Source organism: Anoplophora glabripennis, unplaced genomic scaffold (genome assembly GCF_000390285.2).
Source record: "Anoplophora glabripennis isolate ALB-LARVAE unplaced genomic scaffold, Agla_2.0 scaffold393, whole genome shotgun sequence".
Classification (NCBI taxonomy): Eukaryota; Metazoa; Arthropoda; class Insecta; order Coleoptera; family Cerambycidae; genus Anoplophora; species Anoplophora glabripennis.
The window spans coordinates 37,419-61,142 of NW_019416492.1; the positions used below are offsets into that span (position 1 = coordinate 37,419).

General features: G+C 33.3%; 3 protein-coding genes across 3 annotated transcripts in view; all 3 read right to left on the reverse strand.

Moving 5' to 3' along the window:
* LOC111691619 (odorant receptor Or2-like) overlaps window positions 1-2,435 on the reverse strand; it is a 4,987-nt gene extending 2,552 nt beyond the window's left edge. Inside the window, exon 1 of the mRNA XM_023454729.1 lies at window positions 2,373-2,435. Within this exon, the coding sequence (XP_023310497.1) occupies window positions 2,373-2,435 (63 nt within the window). The remainder of the gene's footprint in view (window positions 1-2,372) is intronic.
* Window positions 2,436-3,599: 1,164 nt separating this feature from the next.
* On the reverse strand, window positions 3,600-5,126 carry LOC111691620. The gene is made up of 2 exons (XM_023454730.1): window positions 4,733-5,126; window positions 3,600-3,982 (listed from the first exon to the last, which is right to left on the reverse strand). Exons 1-2 carry the CDS (start codon window positions 5,124-5,126, stop codon window positions 3,600-3,602), a joined length of 777 nt encoding a protein of 258 aa, XP_023310498.1.
* Window positions 5,127-11,925: 6,799 nt separating this feature from the next.
* Window positions 11,926-16,518, reverse strand: LOC108907755. Its single transcript, XM_018711549.1, has 7 exons — window positions 16,448-16,518; window positions 16,223-16,388; window positions 16,059-16,165; window positions 15,505-15,675; window positions 15,275-15,450; window positions 12,346-12,449; window positions 11,926-12,262 (listed from the first exon to the last, which is right to left on the reverse strand). The coding sequence occupies exons 1-7, from the start codon at window positions 16,484-16,486 to the stop codon at window positions 12,009-12,011; spliced, it is 1,017 nt and encodes a 338-aa protein (XP_018567065.1). The 5' UTR covers window positions 16,487-16,518; the 3' UTR covers window positions 11,926-12,008.
* Window positions 16,519-23,724: the final 7,206 nt, after the last annotated feature.

Sequence of the window (23,724 nt, forward strand, 5' to 3'; positions counted from 1 at the left end):
TGAGAAACGTCATAGCATAAGCGTAGACGAGGGGTCTAATTCCATGGCTATAATAAATTTATAAATTAAAAAAACACAACTGGGACGTTTTAAAATGCTGTAATAATTAAAATGGATCAAAGTGCCGGTTATAGCAAACCGTAAAAAAATATTAGATGTTATGTTTTATTATCTTTGTCAATATTTTCTATATTTTGTTGCCTTTACGCAAACACGCCAATGGATTTTTGTTCCCGGCACGCTTCATCCCCCTTACTAGTCCAAAAGCTAGCGATGAGTCACTCTCTATAATTTCTACCACGGAGTATAGAGACTATCTATGACTGACGACAGAACAAAAGGCAATTAAAAGTTACAGTACTTTTTAAATTTCAAGTATCTGTATTCTAGTCTATTATAAATCCTAATTATCGTTACTGAGGTGCTTATTAAATATTCCTTGAAGCGTAATTTAACTGAATTAAAAAAGGTTGTGTACATTTATTTTGTATGCTACGGTGTAAAAATGTGTTAATAATCTGATTTCAAATGTATTAAAAGTGCTGTAGTTTCCTACATATGAAAATTCAAGCCTGAACTTAATTTTCTTTAAATCTAACAATAACTACATGACCATTGACATATTCATTATCCCTTTTATTTTACAAAATCGCCAGTTAGTATAATATATGATTTTTTTGTATTAAGGACGATATACTCACGCATCTTAGACCTAGGAGGAGTATTCTGATATTTTAAATTTGCCTTTCCTTTTTAAAAATATGTACTTCCTCTATAATTTAGTTTTTTTTTTCTATTTATTAGCTATCGTGAAAAAGCAACTGATTTTATATACCAATAAATGTCTCTTTTTCTTGTTTTATTATTTCATGAAAATGTGACAATAAAGCATTTCGAAAACTGTAATCTTTGATGTTTTCTTTTACTCATGATTTCGGAATCATACGTTACGATCCGAAATCTAGCGATCTGATTGGTTTCCATCGGATCGTAACACGTTATAATTCCGAAATCATGAGTAAAAGAAAAGGGCTCTTATTAATCCTATTATTAAGATCAGTGATCTTGTCGTTTGAAAGCAAATCGGTTAAAGTTAAAAATCTTTCGGAAAGAAATCGAATTGGTTAGATTTTAATCATATGTTCTAATCCTTTCTGGATGAAAATAAATCTGCCGTTTTATCCAACTCTAAAATTTAGACAGTTCATCCAGTGTTCACAGTGAGCGATTAGCATGATAAACAATGATATTTTTTTTTAATAAAAGTTATAAAACTGCTTCCTTTGTTGTGTGTTGGATCATAAATTATTCCACTAAAAGAACCCCTCACAAAACATATGGAAATTGCACACCGATCAATTTTTATGAAACTTTGTATTTTGATAGTTCTCGTCATGCTGATCAAAAGTCTCAATGGGCACGAAGCTCTACAACCCTTTCCAACCCCCCAAAACCACCCCCAAAGATAAGGGTAATGCATGAACTTGACAGATTACGGGTCAATTGGCTTACCGTAATATTTCACCACTGTACTGTACAGACACCTATACCATAACTAGGTTTAAGACCGAGGCCTACAACCCCCACCAACCCCCCAAAACCACCCCCAAAGGTCAGGGGGACGCACACTTAACAGATTATCGGTCAATAAAACTACCGAAATATTTTACTACTGCACAGCCAGGGTTTCACATCCCACAAACAGCAAAAAACCTTATGGCAGGTTTTGATACTTTTTGTGGGTTAAAGGGTATTAAACAATAAGATGGGTGTAGGATGGAATTCAATACTGAACGGTTTATTCTTAAGCCGTAAGCAGGGAAAAGTCATATCAGGTTTCAATAAGAACTAGGGTTGGCCCGAAATTCACGATTAAACAGTTACACAACCAGTATGCAGCGAAAAATCACATGACAGGCTTTGGTAGTTGATGGGGAGAGGGATGGGGGGTTAAGTTTTTTGGAGATAGTAGTCTTAAGCCTAGTTTGGGTGGTTGTAGGTTCGACTGCAATAGTAAAATATTTCAGTAGTTTTATTTACAATAATCTGTCAAGTGCATCCCCCTGACCTTTGGGGGTGGTTTTGAGGGGTTGGATGGGGTTGTAAGGCTTCGTGCCCATTGAAACTTTTGATCAGCATGACGAGGACTATCAAAATACGAAGTTTCATAAAAATTGACCGGTGTTCAATTTACATATGTTTTGTGCGGGGTTCTTTATGTTAGATTTCGTCAGACGGTTTGTCCTTGTTCCGTTTTTTTTTAAATCGGGAAACAGCTGTTACTTATCCGTCTATCACAGTCCATGCATCCACATCCATCAGATCACACTTTCCGGAAACCCTTAATGAAGAAATACAATGCTCATACAAACCACAATAAGTTGTATCACAACCGAAGCTAGCTGTAAAGAGCTTTGTAAAAAGTCGAAAACCATGATGTTTTTCATAGAGTGGTTGTAGTCCTGTAAATAACTGAAAATAAAGATATCCTTTACATTATATAGGGTGATTCAGTCATAATGTCATTAATTTTAAGGGAAGATAGGTAAAAATTAGTAGAATACGAATAAGCTATCAAAAAAAATTAAAATGCATACTTATTTACTCTCAACAAAAATATTTTCAAATCATTTAGACGCTCCTGACTGCTGACCTACGAGTGTTTATCGAGAGTGAATCTTGACCCATCATAACGGTCGGTCATTAACCTAGTTTTTAATGAGTTTTTAATCTGTAGTGAACTACAACAAACAGAGCTTTTTAGCTAGACACACGTATGAAAAAGATATTTTTCTTCAAGCGTATAATAATACTTATATTATATAGTGCAACACCTCCTTTAGAAGCAGCCTATTGTTTAACTAGTACAAATATTTATAATTTTTCAACTAGTAAAAAAATGTAACAATGTGTAGGTAAGTATCCTAGCAACGAATTAAAGATTCAAGAAGCTTTGACGTTTCATTAAGTGTCAGTTGAAATTTGATGTCGCGTCGGGTCGTTTTTAANATTTATTTGTTAATAAAATCAAATATTGTTTTCGAATGTATACAATGTATACAATTTAGTATTTTTAATATTGTTAACGTTTTCACTATGTTTTATAATTGAATATGAGTTTTTAGTATTTCGTTCAATTAATTATTCAGTTTGTAGAACGTATACCTTATTGTGTGACTTATTGCTTTTCAAAGAGTAGTATGATACCTATCTATTCAAAATGACATTACAAAAAAATACACTCATTCATCCGCCCATAAAGTCTTTATAAAGTTGGGATCCGCCGCATTTTGATTTTGAAACTTAAAGACTGGGGAAATCAGCTGTTTCGCTTCAACGTTCAAACGCTTTGTACTTCGCCGATCGGCGTGTTTCATACTGCGAAATAGGGCGCCGAATTAATAGGAGCTAAGGGATAATTTGCTTATTTTATAAAAGGTCCAGAAAAAATGTTTTTTTTTCGATTTTTCTATATACATATATGGTACTTGGTCTTAATGACATTAGGACTGAATCATCCTTAGAAAATTCATTTTTTGCCTATTCTTTATTATTTGGAATATAGTATTTATAAGGATCTTATTTAAACAGAATATCCTTTAGTACCTGATAATTTCTTTATGTTTTATAATACACTCCCTCAAGGTGAGGAAGCTAGCCTGGTCTCTGTCACACTGATTCTGCTCCATAACTTTCCCTACATATTCTGAAAAATTGGTTAAAACATGAAGCAAGATCCTAATCTGTCCCAATGGGAATATGATCATGCTGAAGCTGAAAGCGTCGGCAACAGTTACGTATGAAGCCCCAATCAATCCGTTGAACATGTGCCATAAATAGCTTATTAGATAATGCTTTTGGGGGTCGTAGGGTAACCATGACGACATCGGTAGAGCTTTGATGATCGTGGTCTCATTGGTGACGTTGTTGAACTTTACTACGTCATCGAGGGACAGTGGATGGGTAAAGTAGAACACTGCCTCTGAAATAAGATAATATTTTAATTGATGCTGTCTCATGCTGTCTCATTGGAGGATCTTATTGGTATGTGGCAGGATTTTTATATTTCTTGTGTGTCGGCTTGCCAAACGTAACGTGACAGTTGAAATTGCTTCGTCCAAAGTTGAGTCGCAAATGGTTTTCTGTTGTGTGGTTAGAGTGTTCACCCGCCACGTTATTTTTACTATACTTTAAACAAAGGTCAGCAGTGCAAGATAGCTCATTTGTATTTTATATATTTAAAAGAAATTAACGGAATTTTAAAAATTTTCGAAAAATTCTCATTAAATGAAGTTCATACAGAAGGTGCTTTTCAAAGTAAGCAGGACTTTTCAAAAATAAGAAAAGAAAAAGTTTTTTTGGCGAAACCGATTTGTTTTATCCAAAATAGTCCCCTTCCCGCTTTATACAGTGATTTGCATGATCTGAAAGCATCCCTAATGAGTGTTTTAAATCCTCGGCTAAGATGTCCTTCAAGATGTCGGTACAAGCTTTTTGGATGGCTTCTGTACCGTATCAGGCGAATACGGAGAGCGGTTGAACACTAAAATGACATCACGCGATTAGCGAGACACTGCAGCAAACGCCGGTTTAAAATATTTATTTAACACTAAACTTTAATAGTCCAAAAGGTTTCTAATATTTTCAGTACATATGATGAGATGATATAAGATGTTATAGATTATTTTTAAACAATAGGTTTAAATAAAAAAAATAAATAGGCCTTACTTACGTACAGCGATGCCGACGATGAACAAGAGATTAGTGAATTGACTCTGCTGGGCATGAAACTTATATATCTTCAAAACTTCCTCATCTTTGCCCCCCAGAATAGCCTCTTCCGCAGCCAAGATTTTTTTAATTAGTTTTTTCATTTTGGTACTTCTTATAACCAACACCCTCCTAACTGTGATGGGGTACAGCAGGGTAATGGAAAGGTTGGCCCCTATTTCTTCAACTTTAAGTTCGTCATCAGTTATTAGGATGTAGAGTTGGATCAAAGCAGTTAACAGAAAGAACAAGAAGTATGATAACATGAATTTCGAGTATATGTTGTACAGTTTGCGTAGCTTTGGGTTGCCTTGAAATATGTACGGCCAGACACCAAGTACGGAATTGGCGTACATGGTAATCTTGAGGTGGTCATTTATCGGAAAAATCTAGAGAAAAGAAAAAATTGTTCAATTTAATTATGAATTTGCTCGAAATAATTGATGCAATGCCATCCATCTGAAAATATTCATATGTGAAATGTTTGTGTTCGTTGATTTTTGAGAAATTTGATTTTGCATATCGTTTTACCTAAAAAAACTGTACCAAACACCGTACCTATTAAAGCAATTATCTGTGATCTTCTTAAGAACATGCAATATCGCTGTTTCTCAAAAACGTCGGAGAAAAAAGTTTAATCCAAGTCTTAATTCAGATTAATGTTACCCAAATAACATATTCATCTCATGACGTCTTTTTTATGTCCACATTTTGTACAAATATTTGAAGACTTATAAATGATGTCTGTCACCAATATTAATGATTCGTTTACAATGAACAATAACAAACCATAACGTCTACACTCGAGATAATGCGATCGCTGATTGGCTGAATAGAAACTCGTAATTGTCAACGTGAAGGAAATAAAGTCACTGTTCCAAACAAAATTGCTGGTGACTTGGCTTTGCATTTTTTATAATAGAACAGATGAGTGCGGTCTAGTGACTTCATGTCAACGCTGATCGCGGTTAGTACTTGGATGATGGGTGATCATCCAGGGAAAGCATGCGATGCTCGTCCATCTTCTGGTGCTCTGTATGTCTTTATATTCACAAAAGCTATACTTTAGGCGAAGTGTAAGAAGATATACCATCCCTCGGAAAGGATGTAACCGTTGGTCCCTTGTCGGCAAAATTTCCAGGGGGTTGCTCGTCTTATGGCACGGTGCAGCCATAGTAGCAGTTATAGACCGACGTAAAATAACCAGAACTGAAGTTAATAGACCAGATACCTACCTACAATTCGTGTAGGTGCAAGAATTTTTTTTTTTTTTGGGGGAAAACTCATTTATTTAAAAAGGTAGCAGAAACCTACTTGATATACTTGTTTCATACAATTTTTTCACTCAATGATAAAATTGGAAATTGTGGCACCTCTCAACTTCCATTGCATATAGCAAATAACTTTTAATTCTTATTAACAAAATTTGTTAAGAATAACTCAAAAAGACTTTATTCAAAATGTTTAATTTAATCTAAATGTTTTCAGGTACTTACCATTTTCGAAATTCAAAGACAAGGTGTTACGATACTTATTCGGCGGGTTGTGTTCATCTAAATACAAAATTGAAAAGGAATGCCAGGGGTATCAATATTTGAATATTATTAAAGCTACAAAGTACTAATTATAGTCTAAATCATGTAGCAAACCTTATTTAATTATAATAATTGTTGTTGCTTGCTCCTTAGAAGTTTTTGAATCAGTTATTGATCGCGTGAAGAATATGATTCTATTTAATTATTCATGTTTTAAATTATACAAATTAGAATATATAAAATACAGACCAAAAGATGTATTTTACTTTCTTTACAATAAGCCTTTCTAGTTATTAGTGGAGAGACATTATATATATTGGCACTGATAGTTTGGTTCTTTTTTGCTTTGAACTTCAGCATTTTGAACTGTTATGAAGACTGAAGAGCCTTAATCAATAATGTCTTTTATAAATATTGATAAATATATTATAAATTAAAGACATCCACATGTCCTAACTCTAAAATTATTCGCAATACTCTATCCCTTAGATAGGTACTTTATTATCAGTCTGGTTCATCAAACATTCAAGTGTCAAATGTATGCGCAATTAATTTAATAAAGTAACACATTTTTTGTTGCCTCTTATAAACAAAAAGTTTATAAATTTAATGGCTTTCTAGTGGACTGATAATTTTTAAGAAATTTAAATATACGACCAAATTTTTTTGGCTCCAAAGACAAGGGGGCCCACGAAAAATTGTCTTAGGGGGTTCCCCGCCAAAAAACGTAGCACCATCAGATTCCACATGTCATAAAACCCCTGAGTAGCAAATTTAGTAATTCTCGTACAACAGGGTTCTGAGATATAAAAAAAAATTATTCTTAGGGGCGAACTTCAGGGGACTGTAACTCCGAAAGAGGAGGCCAATTGGCAAAAATAAAAAATACGGGTCCCCTAAATTTGTCCTAAGAATCTGTGACCAAATTTTGTTGCATAAATTTCGGGACACCCTGTATATACATACAAGGCCGATAAAAATAAATATCAAGTTTTTAGTATTTTTTCAAAGGATTAAAAATGCAATCAATGCAATAATAAAGGGTGTCCCAAAAAAATTTCATGAGGATAAAATATTTCATTAATTAAAAAGTTGGCAAATAAGTTTTTACATGTTTTTAAGGAGTCGATATTGCCATTAAATATGAAAGAGGATATCGGGTAGATGTCCTCCATGACTCATTTGACANGCGTTTTCTTGTCTCTTGGAGATACCCACCTACCTAGATAGCGTTCTTTTGTAAAATATCGATTTTTGTATCAATAAATATATGCATAATGTTTTTAGATTAAATATCTCTTGTCATTCAAAAATCCCCCCTCCCCCTTCCTAACCTACACCTTACGTCATCAAAAAAATAACAACAACAATAATAATAATAATAATAATAATAATAATAATAATGATAATGATAAAGAAGTGCTTTGCGCCACCCCCAAAACCAGTCTCTGGATCCGGGCCTGCTCGACGTTCAAATGATTATTTAGAATGAAAAATCAGCGGAGTGCTATTAAATTAGAGGGTGGAAATTGGAGATAGGGGTCAAAATTCAGTTTTTTAATTGTATCTCCAAAACGAAGCAAAATTTCGGTATAGTTCATAGGAAAAATTATTTAGAGAATTGAATTTCCCATCGAAATAGCTTATTTAAAAAATTTTAAAGGAACATTTTATGCAAAATAATCGTTAATAGACAATTTGAAAAAAAGCAAAAAATTCGATTTTCTGATTTTTTTTTACTTTTTTGCCTCTAGTTTTCTTTTGAGTAAAGATAGGTATAGGCATTGCTTCATAGAAAAAAAAAGTAGATAAAATTTCTAGAGTATTTTTGGATGGAAATTGACTGATATATGGCCGCTCAAACTTAGCCAATTGTTCGATTTTCGTAGCGTTTACCCTTATACGTTTTAATTTTTGCAAAAAAGGAAGGAAATAAGACATTCAAGGATTTTCATCACATGACTTGTTCGAATGGTCATTAAAAATAAAAAAAACGCGGGGTGCAATTAAATTAGAGGGTTGAAATTGAAGATAGGGGTGAAAAAGCGTTTTTTAAATATAGCACGAAAACGAAGCAAAATTTCGGTATAGTTCATAGGAAAAATTTTGTAGAGAATTGAATTTCTCATCGAAATATAATGGCTTATTTAAAAAATTTAAAAGAAACATTTTATGCAAAAAATAAGATTTTTTGATTTTTTTTACTTTTTTAATAAAATAATTTAGTATAAATAACTTGAGAATTTAAGTACAATAAAGTTTATTAATAATGTATATACAGTGTGTCCACGGATGGAGTTTTGTTTTTGACTGTATCGAAAAATGTCACTCTTTATAATAAGTTCTGCCCCTCGAAAAAATGAGACATACAAACATCTTAGATTAGATGTACAGGGTGCTCATAAATTAAGAAAACACAAAAATACTCGAGAGATATACCATTATTTATTATTTTACACAACATTTTTATGGAACAAATCTGTTTATAAACTCAAATAATGTCTTAATACAAATTTTAAAATCAAAATTTTAATTTTTGAGGTGGGAAGTAGCTATACACAGGTACAGACTAAAAGTCAGAATTGAAATTTTTATTTTAAAATTTGTATTAGTACATTATTTGAGGTTATAGATTTCTTTTATAAAAATGTTGTGTAAAATAATAAATAATAAATAATGAGTATTTTCGTGTTTTTTTTAATTTATGAGCACCCAGTATATCTAATCTAAGATGTTTGTATGACAGTCTCAGTTTTTCGAGGGGCAGAACTTTTTATAAAGATAAAGTGAAAAACAAAAGAATTTCTCCTCTTCTCAACTCCATCCGTGGACACACTGTATATACATTATTAATAAACTTTATTGTACTTAAATTCTCAAGTTTTTACTAAATTATTTGATTAAAAAGTAAAAAAAATCAAAAAATCTTATTTTTTGCCTTTAAAATTGTTTCATAACGTTTTTTTGCATAAAATTTTTCTTTTAAATTTTTTAAATATGCCATTTCGATGGGAAATTCAATTCTTTAAAAAATTTTTCATACGAACTGTACCGAAATTTTGCTTTGTTTTCGTGCTATATTTAAAAAACTGCAAAAGTGCATTTTCACCCCTATCTTCAATTTCAACCCTCTAATTTAATAGCACCCCGCGGTTTTTTAATTTTTAATGACCCTTCGAACAAGTCATGTGATGGAAATCCTTGAACGTCTTTTTTTCCTTTCCTTTTTTGCAAAAAATGAGAATTAAAACCTATAAGAGTAATCGCGACGAAAAGCGAAAAATTGACTAAGTTTGAGCGGTCATATATCAGTCAATTTTTATCCAAAAATACTCTACAGCCTTTTGTTTTGAAGGAAATTTTATATACTTTTTTTTTCTATGAGGCAATGCCTATACCTATCTCTGCTCAGAAAAAAGTTATTTGTATAAAAGTAAATAAATTTGAATTTTTAGCATTTTCTTGTTAAATTGTTTTTAAGATATTTTACAGTAAATAAATTTTAAGTAAGCTATTTCGATAGAAAATCTCATTATCTACAAAATTTTTCCTGTGCAATACCCTCAAATTTTGCTTCGTGTTCGAGATATACTCAAAAAACCGTAAGGGTTGCATTTTCACGCCTATCTCCAATTTCCACCCTCTAATTTAATAGCACTCCACGGTTTTTTTCTTTCTGAATAACCATTTGAACGATTCATGCAATAAAAACCCATCAACGTTGTAGTTCCTTAGTACCCTGCTTTTTAAGACATAATCAATAGCCTACTGCGTTTCCAGCCTCATTTTCAAAAAAGAACTTTAGCTTTACAGTGGTCGTTCTCGAACGACCCGAGGATCTCGCCTCAATTTCGCCAGTTTTGTTTGTTCACATATCCACTAAGATGAAATGCTAAAAATGATTTTCTTAACAAAATCACCATCCGCTTGTCCAGCGCATTAAATGGTTGTCTGGCTTCAATTCCTAGGTTAAGCTGAATCTTGAATGGATACAGATGCAGATCTTTTGTTAAAATTCGCCGCATTGTGGTTTCTGAAATGTTTAATTGCAGTAACCGATGGCACACTGAGGTTACGGGAATTTCCGCCACACTATCATTCATTGTAGCAATATTTTCGGCTGAACGGCCGGTACGAGGCCGACATGTTTTTTTATTGTCTGCAACTGAACCTGTTTGTTCAAATTTAGCAACTAATCTTTTCACGGGCGTTCCTTCTACCAAAAATTCCACGTAATTTGCGCACAGTCTCAGCTACACACCCTTCGAACTTGTAATGAATTTTCACAATCTCCATTTTTTTTTAACTGCGACATGTTTACTACAACATACAACATGCGACCAATGCTGCCAACTCCTCGGAATGAAAATGGCGCACAATTCAAATTATTCTGCGTTACTTTTGGGACATCCGTTAGCTTTGTTCCTAGTACATTAGAATTAGTTTCCAACAGTCAGACGCAATCGCATTTGATTCTATTTCTATCTAAATATTTTTGAAATATATTTCCCTAAGTACCTACTCATTTTGGGAATTTAAATGATTTAATTTTTTTTTGATTAAATAGATCCTCAGGATTTCCCTAATATGCAACAAATTTCCGGAAAAATTATTTGAATGTTTATTTATTACAACTATGTCCAAACGTTTTTGAAATAGATAGATTGAAAAATGAACTTAATATTTTGTACAGACGAATAATTTCGTAATTTAGAAGTTCAAAAACGATAGAAATATTATGCAAGGAATTTGAAATGGTATTTTCAGAAACATCAAAATTGTTTTGCCCAATTTTAACAATTCCTGCAACGAGTGTCTCGGTAGAAAGAAACTTTGTGTCTTAAGCCCATTAAGACTGACACAAGAGCACTTAAACAACCTATCAGTGATGATGATAGAAAAAGAACTATTGCAAAGTCGTAGTGCCGATCCTCAATTTTATGAAGACATTATAAGTAATTTTGCAAATTTAGAAGACGGACGAATAAACCTGTTTTATAAAAACATTGTTTTTAAAATATTTTGTTAAAAGTGGAGGCAAATGAAAAGCTGGGGGCTTTGTTTTATGTGTAAATAGATAAGTTGGCAGGCTACCTTATGAAAATTTGTTTTTATATTTTTTCATATTTTTTAATATTCATAAACCAAGTAGGCACAATTTTGTTAATTATTATAAGGTAGATATATCGCTTTGTTTTATTCTGTTAAATTTATTGTAAATATAATTTTAAAAATTCTGATATTACTATTCATATAATTTCTTAATTTACTAAATTAACTTACTTAATTTATTATTTTTAAACCTCGTCGTCCAGTATCTCAAAAAAGAGAACTTCGTTTATATAAAAAAATTATTAAATTTGGATGACGAAAAAATTTTTTTATTTTTCACGTCATGTAACACCCTGTATAGAAGTATGAAAAATAAACACTGGTTGTATCACATTAAAAAAGGAATTGACCTTTGAAATAAAAAAGAATAAAAACCGAAATATTTGTTTTATAAAACTCACGCATTTTAAAATTCTGAAATAAACAATTTTTAAACTTCATATTAAACACTTTTCAACTCTAAATTAAATTTTTATTAAATCTGAAGGAAACATTTCTAAACCTCAAAATAAACATAACAATCAACAACATAAAACACTTTTCAAGTTAACTCTATTAGTAATTTACTTTCATGCTCAATAATATTTGCAATTAAACTCTTAAAGCTGTTAATGATTCTTCTAGATCATCAGTTTCGCTGTCCAGAACAATAGTCACGTCATCAGAGACGTCGGTCTCGGTATCAACGTTCCTTTGAATCGTTTTCTTAACGACGCTTTTTGTTTTACGTGTAGTGGGTTTTTTCCCCAAGACTGGACGACCACCTCGACGTGGCGCCTTAAGTTTCTTCTTCGGATTTACATTTTCTTTATTTTCCTTAGGAATGTTTGTGACCTTTGGCTTTTCTGAAAATAGTTTTCCAGATATTTACATCGAATAAACAACTGAAACAGCAGGACATTTATTTTGAGTTGATAATGATTCTTACCTGAACTTGTTCCAGATTTTACTTTTTGCAGATGGTTTGCCAGAAATAGTACTGCATCATTTTTTTCTGCTTTTTTCGGTACTTTTTCCTTGAGGAAGTTAAGGCTAGATAAAAAATTAGCAAACTTTAGAACCAGATATAAAAGAAGATAGATAGTAAGAAGTGTGTATATGTTAAATTAAAAAAATATTTATTTTTTGAGATATGGAGTCTAAAAGTAAAAATTATTTGGATAGAGTATATGTAGAATGATTGCTTTTTATTTTTTCATTATCAAATTGGACAAAGAATTTAGATTCTTCATCTGTTCCAATTGGGTTTGTATCAAATTTTGTGAAAAAGTATTAATTGGTAATTATAAAAATAATATATTATTTCTGTTCTTTTCAATACGTAGATAAGCAATCTATTGAATTATAAACTAGATAAAAAATAAAATGTTGACAAACTTAGTCTTTTTAATGTACATTTCCAAATTAAATTTATTTAGAGTAAAAAATAACAAAAGATTTCAGACGATATGAGAAATGAATATACAAAAATTGCAATCACAAACGAAAATTTTTCAAATCCTATCACGTTTTCTATATACAGGGTGATTCAATCATAATGTCGTTAATTTTAACTACATTAGAAGATTAAATAAATACAACAAATCGAAAAAAATTTACATGACCTTTTAAAAAATAAGAAAATTATCCCTTAATTCGTCGCTCTACTTCCGACGTTCGAACGGTGAGTAAAACTAGCTATCGTATGTGTCGAATTTTTCAGTTGATTTTGACTTCAGAATCAAAGTGCACCGGACTCCAACTTTATTAACTGCTATGGACGAACGATTTTTTTTTTCAGCTGTACTACTAGCATTTTAAATAGGTAGGAACTACAGCTCTTTGAAAAGCGATAATTGAATGAGTTTTTAGTATTAATTATGTTCAACTATAAAACAGTGAAAACGTTAACAATATTAAAGTCAGGTTAGTGACTTAACACTCCGGCAGGTCAAGATTCACTTTCGATAATCGTCTCTAGGTCAGCGATCAGGAGCGGGTCGTAAAGGGGTTTAAATAATGATTTGGAAATACTTTTTTTCAGCGAAATTAAAATTTTTTTAATCACATACATATTCTAATTCTACTCATTTTTCCTTTGGCAGTTGACTAGAACTTTTTCCACAAACACGTAAATTATCAGTTTCTCGGTACATTTTAATTATACCTCTAATTGTGCATTTCGCCATATTCACTTTGCCGGCAATTCTTTTCTATTGATAATGTTGAATTATTATTTAACACACCTTTTTGGCCTTAGATGGTCTTACAAATATCTAAAAGACACTAATGTAGCATACGTTTATTCCAAGGTTGTGTGAGATTAACTGTTATTGCTAAAATTGAAAAGTGTGACAATTAAAAAAATCGAAAATGACCATTTTATTTGTTCATTTAGATTGCTTATTTCGCTTAGGAACAACAGAAATCAGTGTTATAATAACACATCCACACAAAAAAAGTTTGTACTTTTCATGCGACATATGTTATCCGTGGTATATTTTCCTCCTGATCACGAATCGGCTGTCAGAATTGAGCTACCACTTCACAGGAATTTCCTTACCTCAAAAAATAGGTCAAAAATAGCAAAAATTCACGAAAAAGTACTAGGAAAAATACGAAAAAATTTTTGTTCTATATTCAAATGTTCATTTATATGGTTTTATTTAAATTCTAACCTAAAAAAAAAGGTCAATTAAGGTCAGATATCACGCACTTTCATAAAATTACAGATTCCGCCAAATTTGATATACGGAGGTTTTCGGGGAATCCAAGATGGCCGACCAAATTTTCAAAAAATTACCTATTTGTGCTAAATTTGGTATACGGGGGTTTTCGGGGTCGTTGATCACGGATCCGAGGTCAATTTTGCAAAATTGAAATTGGCGGATCTAAGGTGGCCGACGAAATTTAAAAAAATTACACATTACACAAATTAAAATTACACATTAGAGAATTGCGAAATTCATTTTGTAATATTTTTGTTTACTTTATAACCTGAGTATCCAATCATGTTTTAACCTTTTTAAAGTACAAAGGTAATTGATCACATTTTTAAAAACGAATTTTGTAAATCTGATCTTGTATGCGTGATCGGCGACCCCGAAAATCCCCGCATACAAAATTTGGCGGGAATGGGTTATTTTTTGAAAATTTGGTCGGCCATTTTGGATCCGCCATCTTGAATTTTGCAAAATTGGCCTCGGATCCGTGATTAGCGATCCCGAAAACCCCCGTATACCAAATTTGGCGTGAATCTGTTATTTTTTGAACATTCGTTATATCTGACCTTAATTGACCCGTTTTTTGAGGTTAGAAAAAGAACCATCAATTCTGATCGCGGATTCACGTTCGGCGGGGTCTTAATCATATAAATGAACATTTGAATATAGAAAAAAAAACATTTTTTGTACTTTTCCTAGCGTTTTTTCGTGAATTTTTGCTATTTTTGACCAGTTTTTTAAAGTTAGGAAATTTCTGTGATGTGATAGCTCAATTCTGACAGCTGATTCGTGATCAGGAGGCAAATGTTATCCGTAGGGATAACATATGTCGCACGAAAAGTACAGACAACTTTTCTTTTGTGTGGTTGTATAATTATCACATTCATGAAATTTGGTCCAAACCTAATTGAGGGGCTGTCGAATCTAGTGACGTACTCGGATTTTAAATAAAAAAGTGCTAACCTTTTTTGTCAAAAACAAATGAACAAAACAAATGAAAATTATAATAAATCAACGAATATCAATAAGTAGGCTTTGTTAACTGAAGGTATACTCTAATATGTTTAAAAAAATCCCCAATTAAAATATGTGTCTTTTTCAAAAGGGTATTTTTTTATAACTATTTCTTTAAAAAAAAATAATGAAATAACTTACACCGCTGTCCTATCATTGTCTTCGGTTAATAGATCTACAAAGTAGTGGACAAAGTAGAAAAATGAGTATTTCGATTTGTCTTTAAGGGAATAATTGATGGCGAAGCAAAGGAGTTGTACATAATGCCTTCGTGGGGATTTGAATTCTTTCAAATTCAAAAACTGTTTTATCAGAAGCTGCAAACATATATTAGATTATACAAAAAGTTAATGGGGAATATTTAAAATTACCTTCAGACTTTTCGCTTCTGGTGTCGTCAGAACTACGACGCCATATTTATTTACGATCATCTCGTATACGATAGTTAAGGAGTACAAAATTGCTATGAAGAATGTAATTTCGTCTGAATTTGCTATATCTGACAGTGAAGATTCAATCATATGACCATATTCTTTATTGTACTAAAAATTGAAAGTCAATAAACTGTTTCCCGTATTTAAAAATGTAGGGTATCCTCAGATAGGTGAGACGTAAGAGACAAAGAGGTTTGTACTGAAATACAGACTTCTGGGGTTCAACTCGCCTTAATAATCCAGGTGAAAAAAAAAACACAAATAATAAATTTAATAACATGAACTGACATTCAAATTCGGTGAGAAAAATCCGAAATCAGGCAAAAAAACTAAACCTAGAAATTTGAAATTTTGCGCACTTAGTTTTTAATTAGTGGAAACTGTTCTTAGCCACTTAAAAATGTCCAAGGCCTATCGGATTTTAATCGAGACTTTTTTAATAGTCGTTTCACCTATCTGGGGACACCCCGTATTTTAGCGGCGTAACTCACGGTATGATAGTATCTGAAAATATTCCCTAAGCATTTAAACGACAAGATATTAATATGAGCCAAAGAAATATATTTTACAATGTAAGATCGTCGTTCCGATAGTGGCACTGAAAAATTACATTGGGGTAGTTAAACCTCACAAAAATTTAGATTTTAATAATTACTAGTTGCGTTAGAGATGACGTATTTCTCCAAAAACGATACCAAAACGTTTTGTAATTGCTCGTCCTTTATTACCATTTTTAAATTTTCCATTTGTTTCACGGTTTTCGTCAGTTCTAGCAACTCACTCATATAAGTGATGTAGATATCGCACAGGCAGTCGTAAGTCTAAAAATAAGTATCATACAAAGGGTTGATATTATAATGGTTTTTCGCATGATATTTACCTTGAAATGTAGTGGTTGACCTTTTAAATTATCGAGCATGTTGAAACATGTACTTGTAAATTCTTTACAGTTTCGTAACAGTTTAGGGGATTGCTTTGTATAGTTATTAGCGGTCAAGTTTTTTAAACTCCATATTAGATACTGCTTGCAGGAAGACATAAGATTGGCTGTTGACTAGAAAAATAAGGGAGGAAGAAATTAAGACAAAAATTTTCAGCTAAAAAATTTTCACGTGAAATTATAATTTGACAGGAAGAAATTGTCCATTAACCCTCATTGTACAATATGCCACCTGTGAAAAAGTTTTAAAATTAGTGAAATCAACCCTTACACCAAAAGAATCAGTTAAAGATGTAATTTCTCTTTGTTGTCTAACATAATTTGTCTTCCTAATGTAACGAGTGTTCAAATAAAAAAACGTGGTCGAAGTTGGCTCTGACACATTGGACGTAGGGAGTAGCTTATAGCGACCAACTTAACCTCATTTCTCAACGAGCTGTATAGATGCTGTCAGTTTCTATAACGTTAATGACTATATAACTTTATTTTAAAGAATAATTGTGATAACAATAACAAACAATTAAAGGAGCTGCAGAAAGTGTCCCCCTCCTTGTTCCAAGCACTTTTCGCACCTGTTCCTTAAAGAATTAAAGACATTTTCCAAGATGCACGGGGTATTGTTAATTTCACGAATCTTGTCTATAAGTCGAGCCTGCAGATGGTTTAAATCAGGAATAGGCAGTTCAAAAATAGTGTTTTTAAGGTAAGGCCACAAAAAGAAATCACACGGCGTAATATCACATGACCTCGGTGGAAATTCACGTTCAGCATTGAGACTTATTAGTCGATTTTGGAAAACTTCCCTCAACATATTCATCGTCTCGCCTGCCGTATGTGCCCTTGCGCCATCTTGTTGAAAGTAAAAGTTTGTAATTTTGTGTTCTTCCAGCGGGTTAACAAAAGGAGCGATAATTTCTTCTCTATACCTTTGCGCAGTAAGAGTACCATTAAAAAAAATAGGTCCATAAATCCTCCTTCGATTGAGAGCACGCCAAACTCCAATTTTTTGAACGTGTGGAGGGCCCTCGACAAAAAAGTTATCTGGTTTTTCAGAAGACCACATTCTCATATTCTGTAAATTTACGTAACCACTTAAATGAAACCAGGCTTCATCAGAAAAAAAGGTGATATTATGAAGTTCACCGTAGTTGTTTAAAAACCATTCACAAAATACAGCCCGTCGCGGAAAATCAACTTCATGATGTTCTTGCTGACAAGTTAAACGATAGGAGAACAAACGCAAATCTTTTTTTAACACTGTGTGGCAGGTACCGACTGATACTCCCACCATTTGTGATAAAACACGTACAGAAGTGCTTGGCGCATTTTCCATTATTTGTTGGACATTTTCTTTTAATTCTTCAGTCCGATTTTTAGGTCGTCCGCTTCCTTCTTTTCTTGTTACACTGCCCGTTTCACGAAAAACATTAACACAACGCTGAACTGCACTTTGAAAAATTTTGTACTCAACAACGCCGGGAAATTGATTTTGAAATTCTATGAAACATTCCTCAATAGAATACTTCCATATTCCATCAATCTTGCGTCCATTTCTAAAGTAGGACTCTATGATAAACACTTTTTGTTCTTGAGAAAACACCATTTTAAACGCTTTTTAAAACGAAAATATTCAAATTGATAGCGGCGATATAGCGCTTTGACAGATGACGTTTAAGTTCATTTGCTATATACTACGCCCTACGTCCAAATTTTCAGAACCAACTTGACCACGTTTTTATTTGAACGCTCGTTATATGTTAATAATTTTAAAAATGTATTTGCTCTATTTTGAGGTCAGCAACATGCCCTTAAGCTCTCTCCCATTATTAATGAATCACCCTGTATATGCATCACCACCATTTGCCAAATTCTTTTATTGTCTAAACCAAACACATTTAAAAATAAATTGTGAAAAGAAAAGAATAGTACTAATGATGAAAATAGTGGTAAAGGTAATGTCGATGACGAGAATAATGCAACATTTTTAGCACAGTACAAGGAGGGTTAACAGGGAATACAAAAAAAATATAAAAGAAAAATAAAACTCGTAATAAAATTGAAATGTATTCAAAATGAATTAAAAATATATTTGCACTTACTGTTTCATCAACTTTGCCCCAATTATCGAATAAAGTTTCCCACTTCAAATTTTTGGACAGATCAAAGTTTTCAAATAAAACTGAAACTTTCAAAATCGTATTAGAGATTCCTTCACTCTGAAATAAAAGAGATATAATTAACAAATAAACTTAGTAAATAAAATAATTATTTTATTAAACAAAAGTTCACCTGCTTATTTAAATTAGCCGTTAGATCATTCGTGTATTTCAGTGAAATATTTTCAACAGCACACTGTACATTATTTGCGAGAGTTACAGTGTTACAGAGATAGTGGAACGTCCCACTAAGTTTTCTTATTAAGTTCTCATCGTCGTGATAGTGGAACAAATCTTCCATTGCTGCACAGATCAATTTGAACTTCTAAAATAAAATCCTGTCACTTGCGTGTGCTCCCTTGCTTTTATAATACTTACTGCAACAGGGACTTTATCCAAAACAGTGTCTTTGATCGTGGTTGGAATTTTAAGAAACTCTAATAATATTTGTGGAAACTCCCTGTACATTTCTAATAACTTGGGAAATACTGAAAGATACGACGCCACTTTGTAGTGTTCGGCTAAATCAGCGATAGTAACTAAAAAAAATTCTCATTACAGCAACAGAAATATAAACAAATTAATAAATTTCAAGTTTAAAAGAAATATAATGGGTGTTCGCGAACAATTGTGTGTTCGTAGATAATTCACCATCCATCTGCTGCTATAAAATTCCATATAACCCAACACAGAACTCAGCAAAGTTAATTTTTTTAAATAAAAATCTTTCAAGATCTCAAATGTAATGGAAAAGTTATTTGAAATAATTTATAATGTATGAATTAAAAAAACTTCTTGGAAGTTTTGCTAACTAGAATCAAGCAATGGCGCGAGGAAAGAATGCGTGATACATTACTGTACAGGCTTGAAGCAACGGCACTGACGATACCGGAGATGAACGTGTGACCACACCCACTATTCTCTGCGCAGGCGTGGTCACACACAGCCACGCCTTCTACCCTACTCCGCACGGCTAAAGGCGGTACTAACGTTAGCGGCAATGCTATTAAGACCTCCCACCCATCTGGACTGCGCCGACCTAGATGCGCGCGCAGCGACACCAATGTTATAAGACTGGCGATGCGGTTTCAAAAGGTCTCAGTTACGGGGAAAGTCGTCATTGAAGACGTCAACAGTGAAGAATGGAGAAATGTTTGGAAATATTGGATGCGATCAGTAGCAGAGGTCACGCCAGGATATCTCAGAGGACTACCATTGTCTGAGAAGTGATTAGATTCCGTCCATAGCGGTCTTAGAACCAACAACAAAAACTGAAATCACCATTAGGGTAGACCTAGGGTTTCTGATAGTGAGTCCGATCCTACAGAGCCTAGCCCGAGAATAAGGGCGGGTCAAAAATTCCTATACTACATAGCTACACAAAAAAAAAGTTGTCTGCACAACTTTTCATGTGACATATGTTATACATAGTATTTTTGCCTCCTGATCACGAATCCGGTGTCAGAATTGAGCTATCAGGTCACATGAAGTTCCTAACCTCAAAAGACAGGTCAAAAATAGCAAAAATTCACGAGTGCTAGGAAACCTAGAAAAAAAATTGTCTACATTCAAATATTCATTTATATGGTTAAGACCTCGCCGAACGTGAATGCGCGGTCAGGATTGATGGTTCTTTTTCTAACCTCAAAAAAACGGGTCAAATTTGTTAGTCGGGGGTTTTTGGGGTCGTTGATCACGGATCCGAAGTCAAATTTTCAAAATTCAAGACGGCGGATTCAAGATGGCCGACCAAATTTTCAAAAAATAACACATTCGCGCCAAATTTGGTATACGGGGGTTTTCGGGGTCGCCAATTCGAGGTCAGAATTGCGAAATTTATTTTGTAATATTTTTGTTTACTTTATAACCTGAGTACCCAATCATGTTTTAACCTTCTTGTTTTCGGCTATATCTTGTTCTTTTTTCTGGAAAAGATCTATTCACGGGTTTTCTGCCTAATGTCAGGTAATAAAGTACATAGGTAATGACGATTTTTAAAAACGAATTTTGTACATCTGACCTCGGATTCGTGATCAGTGTATCCGAAAACCTCCGTATACCAAATTTGGCGCGAACGTGTTATTTTTTGAATATTTGGTTCGCCGCCATCTTGAATTTTGCAAAATTGACCTCCAATTCGTGATCAGTGACCCCGAAAACCTCCGTATACCAAATTTGGCGCGAATCTTATTTTTTGAAAATTTGGTCGGTTATCTTGGATCCGCCATATTGAATTTTGCAAAATTGACCTCGGATCCGTCATCAGCGACCCCGAAAACCTCCGTATACCAAATTTGGCGCGAATCTTATTTTTTGAAAATTTGGTCGGTTATCTTGGATCCGCCATATTGAATTTTGCAAAATTGACCTCGGATCCGTCATCAGCGACCCCGAAAACCTCCGTATACCAAATTTGGCGCGAATCTTATTTTTTGAAAATTCGGTCGGTTATCTTGGATCCGCCATATTGAATTTTGCAAAATTGACCTCGGATCCGTCATCAGCGACCCCGAAAACCTCCGTATACCAAATTTGGCATATATCTGTTATTTTTTAAAAATTCTTGATATCTGACCTTAATTGACCTGTTTTTTTGAGGTTAGAAAAAGAACCATCAATTCTGACCGCGGATTCATATTCGGCGGGGTCTTAACCATAACATATGTCGCAAGAAAAGTACAGACAACTTTTTTTTTGTGTGGCTGTGTTATTTTTGATTATTTCAAATGCTACTTTGAAGTGTTTTTATTTTTTAATTTCTATGGCACATTAAGAGGAAATCTTCAACATAATATATCTTTTTACACACCGGGTGAATCACATAAAACTCCTTGGCCCGATAACTTGATAATAGAATTTTTTTTATTCCGTAAAAGTCAATTGATGCAACTTTTCTATAACGTCAATTAAGAGTAATTCAAAAACTTCGCTTGTGTACACATTGACGTCAACGAGAAGTCTATCGAATATTACAGAATCGAAAAACATCTTTCCATTATCAAGGCCGAGGTGCGAATCACCCGGTATATCGAGTTGGATTCCTTTTTATTCTGAAAGGCAGTGGAGCAAAAGTACTTCAAATAATCCAGGAACACCCTGCATTATTGGAATAAAAGGATACCGCAGTTAGTTTTACCTTGTCTTGATTTCTCTCGCAATATCGTCGACCTGCCGATCAACACCTGATGCACGGCGACGGCAAATAATTCAGCTAAATGATATTTGACGTCTAGTTCTGTGTCAGTCCGTAGAAAAATATGAAGGTATAACTTCCAGTTTCGAATTGCTGAACAGTAATTTAGACATCCCTCTACCAGCAATGGTTTTATGGCATATCCAGGCTTAAAAGAACTGTTTTAACAAAATTCATTTGATTTTATTAATTGTGAAATCTTATACCTTCATGGAGAATTTTGCCAATTGCAATAGCAATATTTCCTCGCTATTTTCAGTCGTTTCCAGATACGAAACGAGAAATCTTGAAGCCGCTTCGCCAACAAGAAAATGCTTATCGAACACCAAATTCAAAATATTCTTAAATCGATCGGTGGTAATAAGCGAACGGTCACTAGAATAGATACAGTTGAACATAATTTTAAACGCTATAAATGCTGCAAAATAACTCTAGGTACGTTCATTTTGAACAAAAGTCTTTCACATGTCGAGGAAGAGAATTTCAGGATCTTCGATAATTCATATATCTCGAAAATAGTTGAAAATATAAACAAATGTTAAATACAAAAGAAGTCTTACAACTACTTTCCAGCAAGATCGATACAGGGGTACGTTTCTGGGTAAAAAAAAATTACTGGAATGGTACCAGGCGGTGGGAACATAACTAAATTTGTTTTATTCTCCATTTTAAAATATACCACCATTTTACCGTTTTCAGAATTTAATTAGGGGTGTGACACAAAGAATCGGACGCCCCGATGACTTTTCAGAATTAAGTCCTACAAAAAAAAGTTGTAGGAACTAATATGCTGGTGACCTTGCATTTAACCTTGACATTAAGTTTCAAAGTCAACTTGGAAATATTAAATAAAACACCCATTTTTATGCAAGCAATGGAGAGCACCAAATTTTATATCCGAATATGGGGTCACAAAATTTTTACAGGGTATCTTTGTAATTCATTTGATTAAATTTCAGCCTCCAGAACAGTCTTTCATCAAATTTTAGTTATTAACCCAACAATGTGTTAAACACAACTGTTATCAAAATCATACTAATAGATTTAGTCGAGTACGTCCAACAAATTCTACTACTTTTATATCCATTACTTTTTGTGAAAAATGAGTTCAAATCTACAAGGACATCCTGGAAACATCTTTGATCCCAAATTCCAACATAAAATTTGGCACTGTACCGCTTGCTGATATATAAAGTACGAAAACATGCTATCTCAGATTTCGGTTGGAAAACATGCTATCTCAAATTACGGTTGGAAAACATGCAATCTCAAATTAAGCTTGGAAAACATGCTAGCTCAGATCTTTAAGTAAAATCCTGCTATCTCAGTTTGACTAGAAATTTAAGTTTACACATTGAATGATTGAAACCGTGCATTTATAATAAACTTATAACGAGCGCTCAGATAAAAACGTGGTCAAGGTGGTTCTGAAAATTTGGACATAGGGCGTAGCGTATAGCAAATGATTAATTCATTTGCTATACTTTAGAAATGGACGCAAGATTGATGGAATATGGAAGTATTCTATTGAGGAATGTTTCATAGAATTTCAAAATCAATTTCCCGGCGTTGTTGAGTACAAAATTTTTCAAAGTGCAGTTCAGCGTTGTGTTAATGTTTTTCGTGAAACGGGCAGTGTAACAAGAAAAGAAGGAAGCGGACGACCTAAAAATCGGACTGAAGAATTAAAAGAAAATGTCCAACAAATAATGGAAAATGCGCCAAGCACTTCTGTACGTGTTTTATCACAAATGGTGGGAGTATCAGTCGGTACCTGCCACACAGTGTTAAAAAAAGATTTGCGTTTGTTCTCCTATCGTTTAACTTGTCAGCAAGAACATCATGAAGTTGATTTTCCGCGACGGGCT